Source organism: Periophthalmus magnuspinnatus, chromosome 15 (assembly GCF_009829125.3).
Source record: "Periophthalmus magnuspinnatus isolate fPerMag1 chromosome 15, fPerMag1.2.pri, whole genome shotgun sequence".
Taxonomy (NCBI): domain Eukaryota; kingdom Metazoa; phylum Chordata; class Actinopteri; order Gobiiformes; family Gobiidae; genus Periophthalmus; species Periophthalmus magnuspinnatus.
Window position 1 is genome coordinate 1660698 of NC_047140.1, and position 17879 is coordinate 1678576.

The 17879-nt window shown below is 40.3% G+C and overlaps 1 protein-coding gene across 1 annotated transcript in view; it reads left to right on the forward strand.

The window, feature by feature from the left end:
• The window catches only part of LOC117382333 (phytanoyl-CoA hydroxylase-interacting protein-like), a 22536-nt gene continuing 4657 nt past the window's right edge, over positions 1-17879 (forward strand). The window contains exons 1-3 of the mRNA XM_033979483.2: positions 1-805; positions 14347-14540; positions 16673-16847. Of these exons, the coding sequence (XP_033835374.1) occupies positions 700-805; positions 14347-14540; positions 16673-16847 (475 nt within the window). The 5' untranslated portion in view covers positions 1-699. The remainder of the gene's footprint in view (positions 806-14346; positions 14541-16672; positions 16848-17879) is intronic.

The window sequence follows — 17879 nt, forward strand, 5'->3', positions numbered from 1 at the left end:
AGAGGCTGTGAGACATTAAAACCAATCTAATCTTGGGCACAAAGGCAATGTCTGTACTAGGATTCATTCTTAACGACGTGACAGCCACACGCTCATTATACGGCCGTCCACTTGCACCTGCGCCCCCCGCGCCATGGGGCTGTACCTCACCAAATAAGGAAAGAAGAGCGAGCGATCATGACGCTGAACGTGAAAAAAAGACACTGGGCTTGGGCTTGAGAGTCCAGTAGTCACAAACCTGGAGGGAACGCTAGTTAGTTAATCTGGTTACATAAGAATACGCGGTAAGGAAGAAGAAGCCATTGAATTTGCGCGCTAATCCACTCTGTGATTCTGCCCTGCGGAGAATACGCACTTGTGGCTCTGTGTCAGCGAGTGCGCACACTTTAGAACGACATACAGGCTCTCTATATAAAACTATTCAGTTTAGACAATGAAATCAAAGCTTCGATAGTGCTTATAGTTCTCCGAGAATATCTGGCCCAGTGACGAGTCCGTGCTGACGCGCCACTAACCGCACCACCCAGAACGGACGCAGACAGGAGCACGAGAGCTGCGCGCGACACACCGAGCTGTGGACAGCACCTCCACCCGCTTCCTCTCTCGCTCCGCGGTGACGCCAGGCAGTCTCTCCATCCCGAACCCAGAGGACGTTGTACTTAAAAAGAAGACATTTACAGCTTGTCTTTCCCCGCAGAGATGGAGGTCCCCGGTTTGGCGCACAACCTGAGCAGCCCGTTAAGTCCGTGCGAGGGCATGATCAAGGACCTAAGCCTGGATTCCATACAGCTTTGCGAACGAGACGGTAAGACGCATATTTAGTGTTTTTCACCTCATTTGAGTGATTCCAATGCGGTGTTCACGTGTTTGGCCAGCCGCATTAGGCCCTTTGTCAGTGTGGGGCTGCAGTCTAGAGCCTGTCATTGGCTTTAGCCGCACGTTGCACCCGTATTGTGTGCGCTTAATAGAAATAAGGGCTGGAGTGTTGATGGTTCAGCATGGGGACAGGAATGTAAAATGACCGAGGTAGATCATGACATTGCCCATTCATCACACAGGCAGTTTTTCCACACAAAGTGAGCAGTCATGGGTACAGAGATAGTTGGATTTAAATTTCAGCACCAGAGACGTGGACAGAGACCAGCTTTAACGCTGGTCAGTCTGTGTGTTTCTTATATACTCGTGTTTGTCATAAGAAATATTAGCAATGCCATGATCTTAAAAAGAAAGAAAAAAGCATAGCCAGCGATCTGACATCTTATCAACCCTGAATCCAAACTTTACCCACCTAAACCATGTCCTAACTCCAGGGCAAAATCTGAGCAGGCCTAGTACTAATATAAAATGTCATTGGACAGTCAAGGAGACTGTGCACATCAACACAGTCTTTTACATTTTGAAGAGAAAGGAAAAAGGCCAGTCATGGGGAGGGATAGAAACATGGCTGCAGGATCCACATGTACCAGGCAGCTTCACACGCCCATCACTGCAATTACATGCTCCCTGTTATTCCCCATCTGAGAGCAGCCTCTTAATTAGGAGCCCCTCTTTAATTTATTTTCTCTGATATGGGCCTGTCACGCCTGTTTGGGTGTAAGGGACTTGCTGGTCTTATTGTGGCAGTGCTTCTGGCCGGTTGTGACTGGTGTTGGTCAGCCAGCCTTGATTCAATGGTGAATTTTCATCAAGCAGTCAACAATGTGGTCCTTGTATCATAGGCTTTTGAGAGGAGCACAGTGCAAAACGCGTGGATAAGGTTCCTATTATGGGCTGCTGATAGTCAGATTAAATGTGAAATACACATTATATTTAAATTAATTATTTGAAAGTTCTTGTAAGTTCAGTTAAATTAATGACGCACTGTATGACTTTTCTTTTGGATGGTCTGCCTCCTGCTTGTTTCCATGGAAATGTTATTGCATGCTTTGGCTGAATATTCCACAGTATTAAATTCATCTATCTCCATTTATTCAACTACAGGTGTTTATATTAGTCAAAATTCCCTTGTAAAAAATACATTCTACACGAAGCAAGATCACCTCTCCACAGATCTGACCACAGATCTGACTTGTAACTTGCGTGATGACACCACCTGCTTTTCTTCGTGGTGGTAGATAATTTAAATGCCATAGACAAAGCTATAGCATTTCCATGGTGACACTGAGACAAGCTGGTTGACCTCTACAATAATGTTCTGAAATGAATAGGATTATTGTATTAGTTTAGCCGTTCATATTTCAGTCTTCTCTCAAATATAAATGCTCCTTGAGTGTTTTTACAACAAGCACTCAGAACTGAATCCCTCTTTTTAAACATTAATTGCAAATCTACTCACAACTGCAAGAACAGTTTCCAAAATGATGCAGCCCTGTTTTTGTTGTCTTATTCTTATAATAGATGATGTCTTCAGTTCAGCTCTATGTCAGGGTCACAGTGTTGGCCTTTCCAGCAACAACAGGCAGTTTGTGTTTGTGCAGCGGTCACCACAGTCACTACAGTGTAAACAGGACTGTGTGTGTCCTCCATCCGCCCACGTGTCCTGTTTACGGAGAAACAGCCAAGTGTCCACCTCCTTCTCCACGCCTTTACCAGACGCTAATTGGTGCTTGTAGTAGATTAAAGCTTTGAGTATGGTAAAGACCTTTTTCCATATGTGGGCTGATGTTTAATGAAAGATGTCTGTCAGTATATGTCACTTTTCTGATGGGGGGTCCGTTACCTGCTACTGGTTTGAATGGAATATTCCACAGTATAGCATTATACTTATCTAGCATGCATTTATTCATTCAATTACAGGTGTTTGTATTCATTGTTACATCGAGCAGGGCAACCTCTCCACAGATCTGACCATTAACTTACCCCGGTGTTGTCCCTGCTCATCTCCATGTAAATAGATAACTTTAGTGCCAAAATGTTTCTAGCGAAGCAATAACATCTCCATGGAGACAAACAGGTGGAGTATCTTTCACCAGAAATGTTACATAGTGGACCTTTATGAGTTTTTACAAGACAAACCAAAATGTATATGTGTGCTTAAACTCGGAAACTGTTTGGTAAATATTACACTAACCTTAAGTTTATTTTAAAACTTTAAAGACATATTGTTCTTGAGCCTGTAATAGTTATAATCTTTGACACACGTGGATTATTATGTTATGTCGCCGTAAACGTCATCACAACAAAGAGCAGAGAAGTTGTCTGTACCTCTGACAAACAGCTGCAGATCACACTAGCAAGCTTTTTCTTTCTAGTTTCAAGTGTACCTTATGCCTGTTTGTAATAAAGGCAAAAAGTCCCAAATTTAAACCAAAAATAAATTGGGCCTCATAAATGGACCCAAGGGCAAATTTTCACGGTCATGGATTTGCAGTTTGTCAAGTACAGCCAAAGTATCTAATCATAAATCTTTATCGCATAATCTTAAGAGCTGTTTTTGACTTTGACCTTTCAAAACTTTTAACGCTGCAATGTTGTATCACAAAACAAAAGGGAGGGAAAAAAATTGCGTATTTGGATCACATTACATTTCATCTGAGCCTCACCCTTTAGCTCAAAGACTGTGCATTGCGAGCTTCTTGGATAGACTCCTCCTTTATCTAGTCCATGCTTATGTTTGCACACCTCGTATTCATTTCACATGGCTTTCTATATTTATCTCCCAAATGCATAAATATTTAATGGGCAGCGTGAGAGAGGCTTATGTGCCAGTGCTGAGGCTGCAAATGGAAAAGAAGGATTTCTGTGGGAAAGAGAATTTGTGTGAAAGGCCCAGCTGCATAAAGGAGAAACAGAGAACAGAGAAGTTGTCAGTTTAACAGGTCCAATTTTTTTTTTTTTTTTTTTTTTTTTTTTTTTTTTTTCTGGAAGGGCAGACTGGACTGTGCAATGGGTTTTTAAAACTTCACTATACTATATGACTTTTTTCAAAAAGTCATATAGTTAATACATGATATCACCTTTTTCAATGTTTTTTTATAGATCCAAAGCAAATAATGAACGATGGTCTATGGCACATTTCTAGAGAGAGATCTGTCTCTTGCTTGTCACGTTTTGCCAGAAATGTCCCACAGTACCACACCTTATTCAATAACAGGTGTTTTTAGGGCTTAACAATTTGCCAGTATCTTTACTGTGAATCGGCTTCTCTCTCCACAGATCTGACCAGTAACCTAGCCTGCCAGCATCACCTGATTTTCTCCATGGAGATAGATAAGTTTAATAGTATATTGTGGAACAATGCAAAGTAATAACAACTTATGTATTTATGTATTTATTTATTTACTTTAGAACTATATTGTGTAGTGTAGAACTATATAGTAAAATGTAAGATATATTTACCAAGTCCTGTATGATAGCTGTTTGTCTGCTCTTTTGATAAAACCTACAGTGATCCTTAGTGTAACCGTATAAACAGGCTGTTGGTTCTGACCTTGCTGATGTAATGAAGCTGGCATGATGGATTAGTGCCATTTACCCAGAGAACAGTGTCTTCCGTAGCTACTGCCTCTCTGCAGCGGAAACTCCAGCACTCTAATGTTGCCAGGTCCCATCACACAATTCCTCTGTCAGCCCAAGGAAATACGCTCCCTCTGCGTGTTGTGCTTTTCAATTACCTCATGACTAAAGCATTGTTTCAGCTTACAAAGACCTGCTCGGAATTAATAAAAACATTCATTCACTTTCTTGCGCCGTATGCCGCAGGTGACTGTTCTCTTACAGTTGTTTATGGGTTTGAAGAATGATGAAAAATTAGGACAGTCACCATAGTAATTAAGTATTATAACTTTGGATTTGGAAAGTCCTCAAAATGTTGCATATAACAGGAAGGTGAAACTCATGAATTCAAATTGTGACAGCACCTTGAGCAGCAGCAGGTGGGACTGTTGTGATGAGTAAGCTAGACTCCTTCAGTGTGGTCACATGATCAGCTGTGCCATGACTGTGCTGGCAGGCTTTGTGCACGCACGTGAGGCTGATAACATCATAACTGGCAAAACACTGGAATATATTAGCGGCTTTGTTATTGCTATGTCTACAATATTGTAACTGCTGAAACTACACCCAAGATATATAGCTTTGTACAATGCATAATTATTTTGGTGTGTTATAAGGTATTTATAAAAGAGAAACTATGAAAGCCAGCAAGGACCATACGCTCTTTAAACTGTTACACTGTCTGGTTTTCTTTCCTGCCAATGTCAAATGCATCCAAACAAGCGCATCTGTGCATTTAGTTTATTGACATATTTCTATCTCTAAATATGAGAAAAGAATCTTTATGATAAAATGTATTATAACAAAAATGTATTATGCTATTCATACAAAAAAATACTTAAATGCTTTCAGGTATATCTTAAATAACATAATCGGTGGTCAGTTTAGAATAATATGGAATCATATTCTTCAATTTGCAGATAATCATCTATGGGCCAAAAACTACTGTGAGTAGTAGACCCAATTTCTCCCCAAAATAATTTATATTATGTAGTCAGTAGTTGTCAAAATTATGAAGAATTTTTAAAAAATCTGTTAAGGAAACCTGTCAGCCAACAAATACATGAACACATTTGAATGCTAATGAACGATTTTTATTTGACTTTGAAGTTTGCAGTGGCACCTTTAGTGCCTCCTGAAGGTGGAGCAATGGTGCACAGGGGTCATGGATTGGCATATAGGTGCTATAACACTTCCAAATATTTTCTTGATGCCTGATCAAACAGAGGTGCTCTTGTGTACACCACTGTTTGCATTATCTGCCTCTTGTGAAGAGTCACCAACAACGACCTCAGCCTGTTCAGGTTCAGCCGTATCCTTCTCATTCAAACAGGAGCTGACCTCATCACTCTGGTTCATCTCGAACCAGAACAGGACAGGTCCTTCGTCCCAGAGCAAATCAGGGTCAGTGACATTTGTGTCCATACACAAGTTATTCTCTTCCAGAGGCTGAATGATGAAGGAAACATCATCATTTCCCATGAAAGAGTCTATGTCAGTCTCAGTCACAGGGCTGTAGGACCAGTCAGATTCCTCAGGTTCAGGCGACATATGATGGTCCTCAGGAGGAGAGCTCACATCTCCAAAGGCCAGAGACGACCATGGACTCTCAAGTGAAGCTGCAGAGGACTGAGGGTCCTGGTCTGGATCTCCTTCAGCTCGATTGGAGGTCTTCAGGGTTACTGCCATAAGATCATTTGCACTTTGGACATATTCACTGTCACTGTTGATCAGGTGTTCCATTGTTATAAACGGGTGCCTCAGGGCTTGGCCGACAGTCAGCCTCTTCTCAGGGTCGACATGGAGAAGATTTTAAAGAAAATCAAGGAAAACCTCCAAGTCCAACACAGCATCTTTGTCCATGCCATCAGCCATCATCAATTTTATGGCTTCCTCTAGATTTGAAAACTGAGACTCAGAGACCTCAGGCTTTTTCCAGTTTGTGGCCTGGTATTCGATGGGGCTCTTGAATCTCCACTGGATGTTTGTCTGGAGGAAGTATTTATCAGCGTAGACACTTCTCTGCAGCATCTCATCACTGGGTTGTCCAAGGAGGTGGATGATGGTCCTCAGGTGGTCATAGTAGGACACGACGGAGAACAGCTGGCAGCCTAAGAAGTCTTCTCCAAGGCAGCAGCCCAGGCTCCACATCTCCAGGGCCTTGGACAGGGGAGCACCCAGGGTTACCTCAGGAGCACGATATCCGTCACACATCAGATCCATGCCCTGTTCCAGGTCTGAGATGAAGCCCCCACAGCCAAAGTCGATCAGCTTCACTTTAAATGGCTGCTCTTGGTGGTTGACCAACATAATATTGTCAGGTTTTAAGTCACCATGAACAATTTGAGCTTCCTTCAGTGCTTTAAAAGCTACAAGGAGCTGTTGGGCGACAGGCCTCATCTCACTTGGTGAAAGAGTTCCAGGGCGATTCATGGCGAGATCCAGGAGGCTGCAGTCCAGTATTTCATAAACGATGCAGTGGTATTTCTCAAAAGTGAAGTGCTCGATGTATTTGATGATATTCACCTCATCTGGGTCAATGTTGCTCAGATGCTGGATGTTGTCCAACTCCACTTGCATCTCATAATCATCTTCAAATACTTTCACTGCCCCCACCTCTTTGGTGGTGGAGTTGAAGCATTTGGACACTTTTCCATATGCTCCTTCCCCTAGAAACTGCAGAATTTTACCTATTTCTTTTCAGACCTATTGTGCAAAACTGACTTTTTTAACCATGTTATAATTGTTTTAAAATATACTATAGCATAGTGGCTCACTATACATTATCACTATAAAGCAGAAAAAATAGCAAAAGAATAATTTTGTCAACTGGACAGAAATTTTAGGGTGAAGATGTTTTGCCATTCATCAAACGGCTTCTTCAGATTGTTGGTGGACACTGCCTTCAATGCAGTCCTCTGAAGGGAGGAGCTAACTGCACTGAAAACATAATCGTAATTGCATAATTGTTCAAGCCCCTAATGGGTGCTCTCACACCTGTTAGCATACTGGCTATAACTGTTGTTTTCCTTGTTTTCATTTAGATGTGAGAATGGAGTTATAAATATAAAATGATGTCCAAGCCCCCCATTTCTGTTCAAAGATGAATTGTCTTGGATTGTCTAAAAATGCTCTCAAACCATTTCTTTTCCTTGGCTAAGATCTGTACCTCACTATTTTGAAAGAAGTGGTTAGTGTCTTTGAAATGGAGACGTATAGCAGATTGGAGTCCCGAGCTGCTCCTGACGGTGTTGATACATTATCTTATGTAATAGCTGTTTGTTTCTCAAATGTACTGTTTATTTCTCTCTTCACTATAATGAATGGAGTAAAAATCACATTGCTTTGTTTGTAGCAATTGTGATAGCCAGCATGCTAACAGGTGTGAGTGCACTCATTAGAGGCCTGAACAAAATATGACACAGGTACAGTTCACTAACAGAAACTGTGAACAAACAGGTGTGTTAGTTTCAGTGTAGTTAGTTACTTTATTGTCCCCAAGGGGAAATTTGTCTTCACAGTCAAATCACACAGGGAAAAACGCCATACATACATACAATGCCACACAAACACATCACATATATTGGACAAACACAAGGCAAGTAATTGACATTGTAAAAGTGCATAATGCTCCATGCATAGTGCATTAGCTCCTCTTTTCAGAAAGATATAAGGCAGTCTCCATCAGTAATCTGACTAGAACTGAAGAAGCAGCTTGGATTAGCGGCAAAATGTGTTCACTCTAAATCTTTTGTCCAGTGGCAGAATTGAATTTTTCTTTTTCTATGGGTCATACCGGACTCACTGACGGATTACACAGAAACCAGACAAAAGCGCATAGGTCTTCTTTAAACATTATACTGACTGTATAAATGTGCCCTTTTTCTCCACAGAAATCCAGATATTATCCCTACTTTGATCAATAGGTATAAAACTCACTGATACTAACCAAACCATTCAAATGCAAACATGGGTGCAGATGAATTATGAATGAATTGTATTTCATCACAGCAGATGAACGCCTCCTTCTCCCTCCATGATTCTACTAAGTAACCTAAAGGTGCACTATGGAAGTTTTCTGGTGGCCTGCTTGTCTCCATAGAGATGTTATTCATTGCCTACTGTATAACCTTAAACTTTTTTTTTTAATCTCCATGAAGACAAGCAGGCTACCAGAAAACCTGCATTGTGCACCTTTAAGTTACATGTCAGATCTGTGGAGAGGCAACCCCACTCATACTAAGAATACATGTTTGTCAATTGAATGTTTGCAAGATTTATATGCTTAGTGCTGTACTGTGGAACAACATTAACATTTCCATGGAGACAAGCAGGTGGCCGGTCCCAATAGAAAAATGACATAGTGCCACTTTTGCCTTCTCTTCACTGGGCTAGACAATAAGTTGCAGATGAACAGGACATTGTTTATCTCTCCACTCACTACCATTCATTTGCCATTTGTTTTTTTCTCTCCCAGCATGCTCTCTGTCTCACCCAGGCTTCTGCTACTCTGATGGGAACAAAGCTGTGATTCTCCCCCAGCCCCTTGAGCCAATACACATTTCCCTCACGTCTAACAAGTACAAATTTAAACCTGGAAAACTGTCTAGACTAAAGTCATCAGCTGCAACAGTGTTTTCTTCCCCCTCTATGAAATAATAGAAATCCAGGTGGAAGCAGAATAGACCCTAGAAAGGCTTTAGGTGAGCCTGTGCGTGCATGTTAACAAGGTTTGTATTGATTGTGCTGCATTTATTGGCTTCCTGTGTATCAGACACCATGGTGAGTGAAAGGGCTGGTAGCTCTATTTGAAAGTATTGGATGGATTTGAATGACTAGATTTAGTTGCAGCAGGTAAAGTGTATCGCTGCACCTACCAGAGCGAATTTTAATAAAGTCCTATTTACTAAAGCCACATTTAAAGCTATCTTTTAGGAATAGAGATAGGATTAAGACTGCAGTTTCAGTGTAACTATAAAGGTTACAACTCTTGGGATTTCCAGTGCTTCTAACATCTCCTTCTACACTTGATATTCGTCTTGTGTGGCTCACCTACATCGCTCAGAATTGTTCCCAAGAAATCACTACAGCTTAGTGACAGCAGCTCAGTCGGTACAGTGTTTGTCCACCGATCCGAAGGTCCCCGGTCAAATCACACTTTTGACAGAAACATGATTGGTAGAGCAGTTAGATCCACTGACCCACAGTGGTGGTCCGATTCCTGCTTCTACAGATGAATCCTGCTGGTCTGTCCTTGGGCAAGACACTTAACCCACCTCACCCCCAGTGTCTGCGTACACTGGTGTATGAATGTGTGCGTGAATGGGTGAGTGGTTCCTTGCTGTAAAGAGTGCCCTGAAGGTAGAAAAGTCCTATATAAATGTGTGCTTAAAAGTATTTACAATTTCAGAAACATTTATGGTCAAATAATGTCATTTTATTAGGGTTAGGAACTGGCATTATTATAAGTGGCAAGACATGTATGGGTAATGTATGATTTTAACTTGAGCTAAACTCAACACCTTACTCATCAAATCACTTTTTACCAGAAAAAGTTGACTTGGAAATAAATGTCATGTTTTGATCTAAAGCAAATTTTAGACTGTTAAGTTTAGATACACTTAAGAAACCTTCATTTCAAACCACATATGATATTTAAGATTTATGCTAATGCTTTAGTTAGTCGATATCTATTATTTTCAATGCGTCATACCATTGATTTCTTCAAAAGCAGCCAAAGCAGAGCTGTCAGAGTGCGTCAGCTTTACAGTATCGGTGTAAAAGCTCAATTTGCAGGTGAATTAGATGAGCTTTGGGCAAACGACAGCCGCATCAGCACTGCAAATCACCAGCAACCCCCCAATCCATATCCCACCTCTACAGTGCTAATAAACAACGCCGCCATTTTGAATGAAGTTTGACCATTAAATAAGAGGAGACAAAGTGACCAAGATGCATGAGTCAGAGATTAGGTTGTTTATTTTGAAAGCATATTTTCCCTGTAACGCTTGAATAGTTGAGTCTTTTGTACTATATAAGTCACATTTTCACATGAAGAAATGCCTAAAGGGGCAGTTTATTTCAGCATAACTGTCATGATTTGTTTTGATCTTTTTATGCGTAAGCAATGTCCATTTTTAGTTGCAGAGACAAAGTGATGGCACCAAAGCAACAGTGGCTCAGATTGTACAGTGGTCATCTTATAACAGGTTTGCAGTTCAATTCCATTTCTGGCCAGTTGTTTTGTTCTTGAGCAAGACCCACCCACCTTGCTCATTGCATTCATTTTTCACCAAGATCTTGAGTCTGTCCGCTGCACAAAGTCTTCTCCAGTACATCCCATAGATTCTCAATGGGGTTAAGGTCTGGACTCTGTGGTGGACAATCCATGTGTGAAAATGATGCTCCTGAACCACTCTGTCACAATTTGAGCCCAGTGAATCCTGGCATTGTCATCTTGGAATATGCCCATGCCATCAGGGAAGAAAAAATCCATTGATGGAATAACCTGGTCATTCAGTATATTCAGGTGTCAGCTGACCTCATTCTTTGAGCACAGGCTGTTGCTGAACCTAGATCTGACCAATGCAGCAACCCCAACATATTTGCTTAGTTAAATCCAGGTTGTGACTTTTTTTTTTTTTTTTTTTTTTTTGGGGCCAGGCAGTGTATTTTGTACTGGACAAAAATGTTGTAGGAATGAAGACATGTTGCATTTTTGCCCAGTTGGCAGATTTGATTTGTCTTTTACTATGGAGCATAACTGGACGACTCAGGGATTACAAAGACATCTTTTCAAGAACTACAAATGAACTAAATGTTATTTATGGTGCACTGCTGGTTCCATACTGTCTACAAGTTGGTTTTGTGTGTTCTTAGTTGATCCTCTCAAAGTCTTTGCAACTAAAGACTTTGAAAATATTGTCTATTATGAATGCAGTGTATCTAATGAGAGTGCAATCAGAGTGAGAGGTCCTAAGCACAACTTTCTATTAGTGATAAGCCTCACTGACTTAAGAGGAAAGAGCTCCTTATGCACAATCTCCAGGGATCCACAGGGCAAAGTGGTGGGCACTGCTGTCTCTTGGTAAGGTGAGGTAATTGTAGGTTTTATCATTGTATTGGGCTGTCTGACTCACAAGCAGAGTGCACTTTCTTTCTGTGTTGATTAACTTCTTACCCCCTGATAAAACATGACCCTGCAACTCACTACTATTACTATAATTCGGATGCAGTCAATCTGAAACCTGCTGGTGTAGAATAATGATTGCCTTTTCTGTAAATTTTACTTGGATGCAACCAATAAAAAAATAAAAAAAAAGACTAAGCTGACAATAAGTTACTTCTCCCAAACACATTTAACACCAAATTAACCTGAAAGGTGGTAAATATTTCAAGTTAATTAAAATCGTACGTGGTCAATGTTCACATTTTTATATAATGCTTTTCCACCTTCCAGGCGCTCAAAACGCTTTACATCAAGGATGGTTCACCCATTCACTCACACATTCTCACACCAATGTGCACAGACACTGGGGGCAAGCAGGGTTAAGTGTCTTGCCCAAGGACACAATGACAGTATCTGTTGGAGCTGGAATCCGACAACCAATCTGTGGGTCAGTGGATCTAACTGCTCTACCAATGATGTAGAGATATGCAGAGAGCAGGATTTGAACCACTTGCTCGAGTGCCACCTCAAAATGAAGGGTCTGACTGGTCAGATATGATCAAACTGTACTTTGAAAGACAATTCTTAAATGTTCCATGTGGATTCAAGCTGCAGTTACACAGACAAGCCATTATTGAAAGCATTTACAGAGAAGGCCATGCACTGTCGCTTTAACATTCACCACTGGAAATGCAGCTTTATAAGCTGTATCTCTTTAAATAGCTCTTAAAGGCGCAAGTTCATTTGAAACAGTTTGCAGTGGCCCAAACTTATGCCTTGTTCACGCATTCCGAGCAGCTAATTATTCACTGCACTGAGTGTATAAGCAAGTTCCATAACTTTCAAAGACAGAGTAGTTTTGCAGGCAAGGTAATCCTAACATTATAGTTAGATGTAGACAGTACACAGTGAACTTATTTTGAACTCTGCTTACACAATGTATCTGTACTGGGGCAATACAAAGTTTGCTCAAATACATGGTCCAGGCTCTTTAATTAATTTAATTTTACACCAAATGTATGGTCTGATTGATCAGATGCTCCAGCAGCATTTTGAAAGACAATTCTCAACTGTCCCAGGTCAACTGTAGTATAATTACACAATCTACTATTGAAAGCACATACTGAGAAGCCAGTGTACTGTCACTTTAACATTCACCAGTGAAAATGCAGCTTTACAAGATGCATCTCTGGAAATAGATCTTAATGATGAATGACTGCTGCTATGCCGACAAAGGTTATATCTGGAGGTTAGAACATCAGCATCAACTCATTAAAATTCTCACTAACAGCAAAGGCAAAAAACTCATTATATATATATATATATATATATATATATATATAAAAAAGTGTGTGTTATCTGCTACACTGCAGCGTGAGAGAGGCCAGACGAGTTGAGAGTGCATATGCCATCCCAATTATGAGATTAGTCTTTCATCCGCTGTGTGTAGAAAAGGCTCTAGTCCCATTGTCCTCAGTTTGTGCAGTATATTCTGGAATTCCACATTCTCGCATTTTATTCACTCACGCGTCCCAAACACCAGGCCGCGTACAGAAATGCATTGTTGCCGTGCCAATAGGGGTGGGGCTTATCGTCATACGGACTCTATATTCATCCTAATTGTACAAAGCTGGAATTATAGAAGCTTGTTATGACATTTTCATCAGGGCATTGTGCATCACCATGGTAACTATCTCCTGGTTTTATAGTACAGTCTACATCTGATTACAAATTAGATTCAAATGGCAGCATGTGAAATATTTAATGCCTCATATGCACTGGAGCAGATCTCGTACTTGTGTGTTGAAAGCTGATGTGTTGCTATGGTAACATATATGGTGGTAGTGAGGCCGGTGCTTTGTCAGAGGGACATAGAGGAGCGGTTAGCGTACTGTAAGAACCAGATAACCGCTGTGCTGTGTGTAGAATTCTAAGAGGCTGCAGAAGACCAGCAGCAGAATAAAGAGGGTTTGGAGCAGACAAGAGGGGATCCTGAGGGACAGCGCTAATGCAGGAAGTGTGGATTAACTGGCTCATTTGTTGTGATAGTTCATAATCCGCTAATGGACACTTTCTGGCTCTGTTGTTGTAAATAAATGCATGTTTTCAGTTATATACATCATGTCATGCAGTATATTGAAATTGAACATATGGTTTGTTTATTTATTGTACATTATTTGTGTTCTATAAATAAATTTCCATTCCCTTATGTTAGAAAATTGAAAAAAACAAACAAACATGTGTTACGATGATTCACATTATTAGATAAAATATCAAAGTTTGTTCATTTTTAAGGTGCACACTAGTAACATTTTGGGATAGGGGTATGCCAGTGCTGCTTTGCCTGGAAAGTTTTGCTGTATAGCATTAAATGTATCTATCTCCATGGAGACAAGCAGGTAATGCACTCAAAGCCTAAAATGTACATTTTTTAGCAAAAAAAAAACACCTGAAATTTAATACATTTATGATAGATAAGATTAATGCAATACTGTGGAACTTCTAGGCAAAGCAATGACACCTCTACGGAGACAAGCCGGTGGCAGACGGCCCAAGATATATTGTGCATCATATTGTGCAGTGACCCATGTTAAAACAACCATAAAAGTGCATGTACAAACAGAAACAACACTGCATTTCCATGGACCTTCCTTTTATATCTTTATCTTTCTTTTGTGCAACAGGTAAGTCCCAAGATGGAAATATCTCAGAGATGGAGGAGCTCCCCGTCCCCCAGAACATCAAGATCAGTAACATCACCTGTGACTCCTTCAAAATCTGCTGGGACATGGAAGCACGCAGCAAAGAACGTATCACCCACTACTTCATCGACCTCAACAAGAAGGAGAACAAGAACTCCAACAAGTTCAAACACAAGGTACATGCTGCCCCTTTAAGCGCCATGAGTCACCAATGTACCACTCTACTTTGGTCAAGAGGTAGTACTTTAATAAACAGCCTCACAGTAGATACAGATGTAACTGAAATATCTTGTAATAAAGTTCAAATTCTGCAGAATATGATTGCCAGATATGTGTTTTCCAAAATTGTACACCGCCCTAAGCAGAGACTCCAACATATTTTAGGAATAATGTTGTTACAGTAGTTGTCACAGCATAGCAGCAGTAGTAAGTGGTAGGAAGGAAGGTAGGTGTGGAAGTAGCAGTAGCAGGAGAAATATGCATTCAGCTATCCGTGGGTTTCAGAATGATGAAAAATTAGGATTGTTGCCATAACAATTGACAGTTTAAACCAAAACATTATAGCTTTTGAATAGGAAAAAGTCCTCAAAATGTCACCCATAATAGGAAGCTGAAGGCCATGAATAGATTGAGGAAATGTAATGTAGCATATGTAGTTGTAAGCGTCCCAGTTCCAAGAGATAGTAGCTATAGAAGTAAAATATAAAGTAAATAGTAACAGTACTATTACAAAAAAGTCTAAATCAAATATTAATCTTCCAATAAATATAAACATTCATTTCTTTGACTTGATTACAAATTTTGGTAACACTTTAATCTGTCTTAATAAGGTCTTTGTTAATTAAGTATTTGTTCATGTTTTATTATAGCTAATAAGTTATTATATAGGCTAGAAGTACCCAGTTTTCAGTGCAGTGTGCAGTGTTTCCATCTCCACCCTTTAGTGCCATCACCATAGTAACAACACAAAGCCTCCCCTCCCTCTTTAAAGTGAACAGTGGATAATTCACGGCTCCTTACTTCCTCAGCCTCTTGGTGCTCTGCAGTGGCTTCCTCCCTTATTACAGGTGACCTCTCGCTCTGGTTTGACTGTGCACTGGAGATGGTTGCTAGGCAAAGACCACTGCTCGTATCAATGAACAACCAAAGGCCTCAGAGACTCCACAGGGCTGTAAGGACCCACACAATAGTCACCAAGGACAATGCTAACCCGATGAGTGGAGTCATTTAATGCTCTCTCACACAAATATTGCGTAGTTCTGAAAAATACACTGGAAATTCACCTTGTAAATTTGGGAGAGTGAGAATAGAAAAGGCGTTGGCTAATCTTCAAGAGTGTGGAGACGGTCAGTCTGAGGGAAGGCTCTCAGATGTGGTCATGTGATCTCTAACAACATCACTCACATAAAAGGACTAGACTGGCTGGATGAATATGGTATCAGGTTAAGGCAATAACCCTGCTACGGTATGTGAACAGCAGAAAAATCTCACCATGGTAAAAGACCTGGCTGTATTCTGATATTGATTCATATTGTATTATAAAGCTTCAAATATTTTAGTGCAAATTAAAAGTGACAGAATCAACACAATCTAATCTTTATTATTTTAATGAGGGGGTATTATGCAAAATTGACTTTTTTGAGCTTTCTACCACGTTACAACGTTGTTCCCTCATTAAAAAGATGCCTGAAGATGTCATCCATGTACGTGTCAGTAATTTAGTGATCTCTCCCAGGTCTTATTTGAACCCTCCTTACTGTAACATTCTGACCAACGCTGAGCCCACAAGCCCACGTCACCCATTTCCCATAAATATACAAAACCACAATACAAAACTGTACACAACAACTTGACAAACCTGAGGCAGTGTGCAGTAGTTTCATTAGCAGGATGCATTAGCAGGATGCACGCTGATTGTGTTGTGATAGTGCTCTAAATGGGGAGTTACTTAGCGCAGAGAGCAAAGGGAGGGGAGACTCAGCATCAAAAATAAAAATATGTTGTCTTCAGCAAATATTGCATTTTTAAAACAATAAGGTAACATGGTGATCTAAATGTGTTGTGCTGGCGGTTAATACCCCATAGAACTAAAATACCCCCTCTTTAAGTCAGAAATGCAAAGATTAAAGTGTAGTTATTATAAACCCATTTCAACAATGTGACTGAGGTTAAATGTTTGACCCTATCTTGCATTAGCACACAAAATTATCAAAATTTCTCAACCAAATGCAATTAATCCTTTACATAATCCACAAACTATTCTCGAAATGTCCAAGAACTTACATTTAATTTCTTATTGTTTTCTCAGGATGTCCCGACCAAGCTGGTGGCAAAGGCCGTGCCCCTGCCCATGACGGTCAGGGGGCACTGGTTCCTAAGTCCACGCACAGAGTACACGGTGGCCGTCCAGAATGCATCCAAGCAAACAGATGGAGATTACGCAGTGTCCGAGTGGAGCGAGATCATCGAGTTCTGCACCGCTGGTAATGTCTCACATCATCTAAAACAACACATGCCAGAGTGCTAACGAGGCTAATATAGATTCTGTGGTGGATGATTGATGGAGAGATGAGGGAGATGGAGGAGGAGAGGAAAATAAGGGATTATGGGAAAGACGCAGAGGTCAGTAGGTTTGACTTTACAGGCGACAGGCTTTAGAGGGGGAAGGGAGGTACATGCGGCTAATGTGAGGGCAATAGAAAATGAGAGGTGAATAATGCTTTTGTTGTCACGGGCGACAGGCTGGTACTTGCATTTATTTTTCATCATATATTGAAGACTTGATAGAGGTAGAAAAATTGTTTACATTCCACTATTATTTCCAAAAAAACAATAACTAAAGTACTGATAGAACAGACAAGACTCTCATTTGAGCAAGTTTAAATTACATTTTATTGTATGAAACTTTACTTTTGTGGCAGCTTTAGTACTCGGACTAGTAGCAGTTTAGCTTATGGTTATAGGCCTAGTATTATTATTACTCGTTTAATGTTTAATGTTGGCACCAATCTGGATTCCATGTATAATAAAAGAAGCATCAGTGATAGATAGATTTCTTGGGAATAATTTTAAACTTTTCATTTACTGCAAATTGGAGTACTTCTAATCTACCACCTCAGCCTTAGAACATTTAAGCAGGAAAGATATAGCCAGACATGGCATAAATGGAAATAGGACGAGAGGCTGATAAAGAGGTAATAAGAGAAAGCGCATTGAAAAATTCAGCTGATCTTTAGTTCCTTTCGTGAGTTCATTACACTACTGCACAGTCATGATGAGGTCCTTTAAGGATGCTGCAGCCTCTGTTTGATGGCTGTTACAAAGCCTCAGCAACTCAGAACTGTGTGAGAGACAGGGATTATAATGCCTATGTTTACGGTTTACGTGCACACCAAAACATTTTCTGATTTCTTAAGTTATCACATTATAAAAATGTCATGTTAACATGCACACCAAAATCGGATTATTAGGCCCTATCTGATTTGTGAACACTGAAGATGTAAATTAGATGCAAA